The 8,628-nt window shown below is 37.0% G+C and overlaps 2 protein-coding genes across 2 annotated transcripts; one reads left to right on the plus strand and one right to left on the minus strand.

Annotated features, from left to right (window-relative positions):
- Window positions 1–2,928: 2,928 nt before the first annotated feature.
- Window positions 2,929–4,960, minus strand: LOC134719340 (uncharacterized). The gene is made up of 2 exons (XM_063582349.1): window positions 3,609–4,960; window positions 2,929–2,986 (listed from the first exon to the last, which is right to left on the minus strand). Exons 1-2 carry the CDS (start codon window positions 4,958–4,960, stop codon window positions 2,929–2,931), a joined length of 1,410 nt encoding a protein of 469 aa, XP_063438419.1.
- A 971-nt stretch (window positions 4,961–5,931) lies between these two features.
- Window positions 5,932–8,321, plus strand: LOC134719341 (uncharacterized). The gene is made up of 2 exons (XM_063582351.1): window positions 5,932–8,090; window positions 8,312–8,321. The coding sequence occupies exons 1-2, from the start codon at window positions 5,932–5,934 to the stop codon at window positions 8,319–8,321; spliced, it is 2,169 nt and encodes a 722-aa protein (XP_063438421.1).
- The last annotated feature ends 307 nt before the right edge of the window (window positions 8,322–8,628 follow it).

The raw sequence follows: 8,628 nt of genomic DNA on the forward strand, positions 1-8,628 counted from the left end.
GGATGACGAAAATGCATAACCTATAAAATATTTTTTTGAAAAAATTACAACGGACGGGAAACATTTCAATCAATTAGTTCAGTGATTTACGTGTCTGCCCTTTCATTATGTGACCGAAGAAAAAATTCCAAAAAATAGTTAACAATTATATCGAGAAGAGAAAATCGAGTGCACCTTTTTATGTTAGGGTGTTTTTGAGTTGAGTATTTTGTCTTGATTTCGTACAAAGTAAGAATATTTCATACAACGTCTCGCTTCAGATTCTATCATTTTCATATATTAAAGCTACAGGTTGACTTTATAACACAAAAAAATAACAGTACTTAAAGATGAAATATATGGGTCAAGTGAAATACCTAACTAATGAGTCACAAAAACAGAGAGAGAAGGTGTGTTCGAATAGCTATTTATTTTACTGAAAGTACTTGACTACAGTCTTACAAGTTGGATGATGAAAATGCATATCTTCGAAAAATTCTATTTTTGTGTGTGTGATAACTAGGATTTATAGTTTCAACCACTAAAAAAAACTAGTCTGCCCTTTCACGTAGTATTTAATTAGAATATTTTAAAATGTCTATGATTTTTAGAAAATTTTACCTGACAACCGATCAGACAATAGTTTTAAGTTGAATCAATGCAGACAAGATCATTAACTGATGCTCAATAGCTAGTTGATACATTTATCTTTTAAAATATAACTGACATATAAGGATCGTATTGGTGCAATGTGGATATATTTATCGGTTTCCAAGAGCAAAATTGGTAGCGGGTCATAGCTATAATGGCTTCCGTTTCTACGATTGTGAAAATTACCTGGCGTAATTTGGAGATAATTTTGACAAAGTAGGATCCTGACTGTTTTAAAAGAAGTAATACGTTTGCCTGCGTATGGTTTGAAAACTTATAAGAGAAACAGATTCTACCACTAAATATCGTGAGATGCGATATTTGTCCACTCTCGACAGTTTCAAATAATTAAAACGCTTGGCGAGCCTCCCGTTTTTAAAATTAAAAATTTTAATGTCTCCGATTTTGAAATATATGGTATCACACTGGATTAATTGGTAGACAAATAAAGGGAACAGTAGTATACCGCGGTTCAAAACTCATAAATCGATAGACAAAAACAAATCCGGGTCATAAACCAAAAACGCTTTAAATACAAGAAAATGACGACACAAAATCAAAATGTAACACACACAGAAACAAACTAAGTATTAGACATAATCCGATGCGAATAACAAATATAACATAAAAAATACATGCATGTGGGGTAAAAAAGTACCGTGACACTGAAATATAAGAGGAAACAAACGACACAAGAAAAAACAACGTTAAAATATAACCCACACAGAAACGAAATATAATGTAACAATGACCATATTCCTGACTTGGCAAAGGATGTTTTTCAAAGAAAAAAATGGTGGGTTGAAACTGGTTCTGTAGCATGCCAAACCTACATCTTTAATGACAATGTGAAATATAACATTAAAATGACAACACAACATCATAGGACAACAATACATATAAATAGGAGAACACAATTGACAAATAAACACACGAATAATAGCTAACACACGGCAATCTATTGATGTTAAGACGAGTGGTATATATATATATATATATAAGTACGTCTGAGTCAGTGACAACCCTACAACAGATGTATCCATCGGATCGCCATCAATGATGGTGATACATGGCTGTGTACATAATGTATATACAACTCGTCTAAACATCAACCCAACAATGTTAGATCTGTAAATTTGCTTTCGCAAATTTTGGTTCTTCCCTCGCCGGGATTCGAACCCATGCTACTGTGATATCGTGACACCAAATCGCCTGCACTAGCGGGACGGCTGCAGTGCAGGCGATTTGGTGTCACGATATCACAGTAGCATGGGTTCGAATCCCGGCGAGGGAAGAACCAAAATTTGCGAAAGCAAATTTACAGATCTAACATTGTTGGGTTGATGTTTAGACGAGTTGTATATATATATATATATATATATATATATAAACGCCTAAAGAAGTGTACACAACAACTCCAAATACAAAAAAAGGTAACTATAAATGTAATTATTTATAAATATTTCGGATAACAGATATCCTTCGTCAGTCAGATTCTGATGTGAAATGAATCATCTTTGAGTCTCGTTAGATTAAACTTTTACTAAATCTTGAATTTTATACAATAAAAAAAGTCAAACCGAACATCAGTAAAGACGCTTGCACCATTCTAAAAAAAATGTTAACATGACATAGGTTATATGGTTTATTACAACAGAGAGCTCATATATATGCTTTAAATACAAATAATAATGTGCGATTTGAACTAGCACAATTCTAAAACTGTATCGGGAACGACAATTATGATGGTATAACATGTATACGCATGATAACGTCTGTAAAATTACCAAATAGACAGCACTGCTGAACGATCTAAATATTTGAAATTGAGAGTAAAGTAGTTACAACAGAGTCTGAATATATAAACATCGTGAACAAACGGCCGTAAAAATGTAATAATATTTTTTACTAAGTATAACTAGAAGAACGTGGCTAGGTACTTATTTATCCCTCAAAAAATTAAGCAATTTAAATTGGTATCTTCAACAAATGTATTTAACAAATGAAAAAGGTTAAGAAAAAGAAACAGAGACTGTAATAATAAGTAATATAACCTGAATGTGAAGCACTACACGGAGTCGAACTACATCTTTTCATTTATCCCATTTGGTGCCAAAGTTGTTAATTTTCGTATCCAAAATCTTTCCCGAGCGAGTCTATCCTCCTTAGACCAAGCAGAGTTGTGGTCAATGATTTTAATGGTCAGTCGATTGAGATCTGCCTTAGTGTGGCCAGGGGATCTCAAATGTCGACTGAGAGGGAGGTCTGGCTTGCATTGGTAGTCGCTACGATGGCCGTTCATTCGTTTGTGAAACGGCTGTTCTGACTCGCCAACATACTGTTTACCACATTTACACTGTAAGAGATACACAACATTTGAAGTCTTGCAATTAACATTGCAAAATATGGTGTATTCTGTGCCAGTGGAGTGACTGTTAAAAGTCTGGGTATCCAGTATTTGTTTGCAAGTCAGACATCGTTTGTGTCCGCAACCCTTGCAAGATCCCATAGATGATAAGCCTGCTTGAGAGGATAAATCAGCTCTCACCAGCAAGTCTTTAAGGCTTTTGGGCCTACGGAATGCCAGTACAGGTGGCTCGGGAAAGATCTTGGATAGTTTTGAATGTTTTTCGATCTCTTTCCAATTTTCGCGGATTAGGTGAGATAAGTTGTCAAATTTTGGATGGTAATTCAACACAAAAGGCACCCTCTTGTTGACCTTTTTTTCTTTATATTGTAAAAGCTCATCTCGGCTGATGTTGTTAGCACGAGAAAAACCTTTATCAATGTCTTTTCTTTTGTAGCCCCGATGTTTAAGGTGACCGCGAAGTTCTTGTAGACGTTTTTTTGCAATATCGTTGGTGGAGCAAATCCTTTTTATTCGTATGGCCTGGCTGTAGGGAATGCTCTTGGTGCAGTGTTTGGGATGACAACTCAAAGGAGATAGATATTGATGTTTGTCTGTGGGCTTGCAATACAGATCTGTTAATATGTTTCCATCCCTCAATTGCGTTGTAGTGTCAAGAAATGTGATCTTAGAGTCAGAGATTTCATATGTGAATTTTATTGAGGGATGGGTATTGTTGGCATGATGAATGAACAGATTTAGTTCTTGTTCAGTATTGTCCCACTTCATGTCAATATCGTCGATAAATCGAAACCAAGAGAGGGGTTGATGAAGAGATGCATTGAGAATTCTTTGTTCTAATTTCCCCATAAAAATATTGGCATAAGACGGGGCCATCTTTGTTCCCATTGCTGTTCCATTAACTTGGAGGAAGTGTTCGCCATTAAATACGAAGTTATTGCATTTCAATACCAAAGTTAGAAGCTGGATCAGACATTCAGTTGGTGGATGTAAGGTGTTACGAGAGTTCCAGACTTCCCTACAGGCTTCAATACCATCGTCATGGGGGATGTTAGTATAGAGGGAGGTAACATCAAGCGAAACAAGGATCGTTTCAGGTGGGAGAGGGTTCAGAGATTCCATTTTCTTAAGATAGTGTGTTGTGTCTTGTATATAGGATGGTAAATTTTCTACATGTGGTCTCAGATGAAAGTCAATAAATTCTGATATTTTCTCTGTAGGGTGGTCATTGGCGGAAACAATTGGTCTACCGGGATTATTAACTTTATGAATTTTAGGCAGAAGATAGAAACGCCCGGGCTTTGATTTTTCAGGTTTTAGGTATTTAAATGTGTCTTCATCAATATGCCCCTGTTCACACATGTTTTTCAGGTTTGTTGTGATCTCTTTGTTAAACTGAGGGGTGGGGTCAGTGTCTAATTTCTTATAAAATCTCTCATCAGAGAGTTGACGTTCTGCCTCTTGAATGTAATCACATTTGTCCATGACGACAACAGCGCTACCTTTATCAGCTGGTTTAATTATAATGTCGTCTCTGTTCTTAAGTTTCCGCACAGCTTCATTTTCTTCAGACGATAGATTGCTGAATGTTTGGGAAGTGGCAGTGGACAGATGTGTTACGTCGGATTTAATTTTGTCAATGATGTGTTCCAAAGTTGCACATTTACTGGGTTTCGGAATCCATGAACTTGTTTTCCTGAATCTGGGAATATCGACATCTGCTTGGTCGTCATCTGAGTCGAGATCACTTGTGTCACTTTCAGTGGTACCATTTGTGGTGTTCTTATAAAAATATTCCTTGATTCTGAGGGATCTTGCTAGCTTGTCTAGGTCATCTTCCAAAAGTATTGAATCTATTTTGCCCGGCGTGGGACAAAAATTAAGACCTTTTGACAGTACCTTAGTCTCAGTCTCCGTCAAAGCAACTGTAGACAAATTGACTACAGTGTTTGTGGAGTTCATGCAACTTTGTTTTTTTCTCTTGAATCGGCGATTCCGGGGTTTTTTACCGGTTGTGATGTTACGATTGAGAGTTAAGGTGGTCTGCTCTCTTGCAACAGTGTCCAAAAGTACGCCGTCTCGTGTAAATTTATTAATTTGTTTTTTGTGTAATTTCCGGGATTCAATGCGTAAGATGTCATGGAGGCGCTCGTTGATGTTGAGCAATTCAGGACCGGAAAGTTCTTGACATGATTTGTTGTAAATGTTGTTATAACTACGTTGTAAATTTAAATGTTTATGAGACGCTTCAGCGTGTAATAGATCCATCAATTTCACGGAACTACTGTGGAGAATATTATTCCATCTATCCATAAATCTGATAGATTTTGCACCGGTGGTAAGGGGTGAAGCTTTCAAAATAAGCCCCATCGGAACAATACCCTGAGACAAATAAGTTTTTAAATTTGATACATGATGTTCGGTTTTAACTATTTTTAGACTCAAAGCTCTAAAACTCTAAAATAGTTAAAACCGAACATCATGTATCAAATTTAAAAACTTATTTGTCTCAGGGTATTGTTCCGATGGGGCTTATTTTGAAAGCTTCACCCCTTACCACCGGTGCAAAATCTATCAGATTTATGGATAGATGGAATAATATTCTCCACAGTAGTTCCGTGAAATTGATGGATCTATTACACGCTGAAGCGTCTCATAAACATTTAAATTTACAACGTAGTTATAACAACATTTACAACAAATCATGTCAAGAACTTTCCGGTCCTGAATTGCTCAACATCAACGAGCGCCTCCATGACATCTTACGCATTGAATCCCGGAAATTACACAAAAAACAAATTAATAAATTTACACGAGACGGCGTACTTTTGGACACTGTTGCAAGAGAGCAGACCACCTTAACTCTCAATCGTAACATCACAACCGGTAAAAAACCCCGGAATCGCCGATTCAAGAAAAAAAAACAAAGTTGCATGAACTCCACAAACACTGTAGTCAATTTGTCTACAGTTGCTTTGACGGAGACTGAGACTAAGGTACTGTCAAAAGGTCTTAATTTTTGTCCCACGCCGGGCAAAATAGATTCAATACTTTTGGAAGATGACCTAGACAAGCTAGCAAGATCCCTCAGAATCAAGGAATATTTTTATAAGAACACCACAAATGGTACCACTGAAAGTGACACAAGTGATCTCGACTCAGATGACGACCAAGCAGATGTCGATATTCCCAGATTCAGGAAAAAAAGTTCATGGATTCCGAAACCCATTAAATGTGCAACTTTGGAACACATCATTGACAAAATTAAATCCGACGTAACACATCTGTCCACTGCCACTTCCCAAACATTCAGCAATCTATCGTCTGAAGAAAATGAAGCTGTGCGGAAACTTAAGAACAGAGACGACATTATAATTAAACCAGCTGATAAAGGTAGCGCTGTTGTCGTCATGGACAAATGTGATTACATTCAAGAGGCAGAACGTCAACTCTCTGATGAGAGATTTTATAAGAAATTAGACACTGACCCCACCCCTCAGTTTAACAAAGAGATCACAACAAACCTGAAAAACATGTGTGAACAGGGGCATATTGATGAAGACACATTTAAATACCTAAAACCTGAAAAATCAAAGCCCGGGCGTTTCTATCTTCTGCCTAAAATTCAGAAAGTTAATAATCCCGGTAGACCAATTGTTTCCGCCAATGACCACCCTACAGAGAAAATATCAGAATTTATTGACTTTCATCTGAGACCACATGTAGAAAATTTACCATCCTATATACAAGACACAACCCACTATCTTAAGAAAATGGAATCTCTGAACCCTCTCCCACCTGAAACGATCCTTGTTTCGCTTGATGTTACCTCCCTCTATACTAACATCCCCCATGACGATGGTATTGAAGCCTGTAGGGAAGTCTGGAACTCTTGTAACACCTTACATCCACCAACTGAATGTCTCATCCAGCTTCTAACTTTGGTATTGAAATGCAATAACTTCGTATTTAATGGCGAACACTTCCTCCAAGTTAATGGAACAGCAATGGGAACAAAGATGGCCCCGTCTTATGCCAATATTTTTATGGGGAAATTAGAACAAAGAATTCTCAATGCATCTCTTCATCAACCCCTCTCTTGGTTTCGATTTATCGACGATATTGACATGAAGTGGGACAATACTGAACAAGAACTAAATCTGTTCATTCATCATGCCAACAATGCCCATCCCTCAATAAAATTCACATATGAAATCTCTGACTCTAAGATCACATTTCTTGACACTACAACGCAATTGAGGGATGGAAACATATTAACAGATCTGTATTGCAAGCCCACAGACAAACATCAATATCTATCTCCTTTGAGTTGTCATCCCAAACACTGCACCAAGAGCATTCCCTACAGCCAGGCCATACGAATAAAAAGGATTTGCTCCACCAACGATATTGCAAAAAAACGTCTACAAGAACTTCGCGGTCACCTTAAACATCGGGGCTACAAAAGAAAAGACATTGATAAAGGTTTTTCTCGTGCTAACAACATCAGCCGAGATGAGCTTTTACAATATAAAGAAAAAAAGGTCAACAAGAGGGTGCCTTTTGTGTTGAATTACCATCCAAAATTTGACAACTTATCTCACCTAATCCGCGAAAATTGGAAAGAGATCGAAAAACATTCAAAACTATCCAAGATCTTTCCCGAGCCACCTGTACTGGCATTCCGTAGGCCCAAAAGCCTTAAAGACTTGCTGGTGAGAGCTGATTTATCCTCTCAAGCAGGCTTATCATCTATGGGATCTTGCAAGGGTTGCGGAAACAAACGATGTCTGACTTGCAAACAAATACTGGATACCCAGACTTTTAACAGTCACTCCACTGGCACAGAATACACCATATTTTGCAATGTTAATTGCAAGACTTCAAATGTTGTGTATCTCTTACAGTGTAAATGTGGTAAACAGTATGTTGGCGAGTCAGAACAGCCGTTTCACAAACGAATGAACGGCCATCGTAGCGACTACCAATGCAAGCCAGACCTCCCTCTCAGTCGACATTTGAGATCCCCTGGCCACACTAAGGCAGATCTCAATCGACTGACCATTAAAATCATTGACCACAACTCTGCTTGGTCTAAGGAGGATAGACTCGCTCGGGAAAGATTTTGGATACGAAAATTAACAACTTTGGCACCAAATGGGATAAATGAAAAGATGTAGTTCGACTCCGTGTAGTGCTTCACATTCAGGTTATATTACTTATTATTACAGTCTCTGTTTCTTTTTCTTAACCTTTTTCATTTGTTAAATACATTTGTTGAAGATACCAATTTAAATTGCTTAATTTTTTTAGGGATAAATAAGTACCTAGCCACGTTCTTCTAGTTATACTTAGTAAAACATATTATTACATTTTTACGGCCGTTTGTTCACGATGTTTATATATTCAGACTCTGTTGTAACTACTTTACTCTCAATTTCAAATATTTAGATCGTTCAGCAGTGCTGTCTATTTGGTAATTTTACAGACGTTATTATGCGTATACATGTTATACCATCATAATTGTCGTTCCCGATACAGTTTTAGAATTGTGCTAGTTCAAATCGCACATTATTATTTGTATTTAAAGCATATATATGAGCTCTCTGTTGTAATAAACCATATAACCT

Source organism: Mytilus trossulus, chromosome 5 (assembly GCF_036588685.1).
Source record: "Mytilus trossulus isolate FHL-02 chromosome 5, PNRI_Mtr1.1.1.hap1, whole genome shotgun sequence".
NCBI classification, from domain to species: Eukaryota; Metazoa; Mollusca; class Bivalvia; order Mytilida; family Mytilidae; genus Mytilus; species Mytilus trossulus.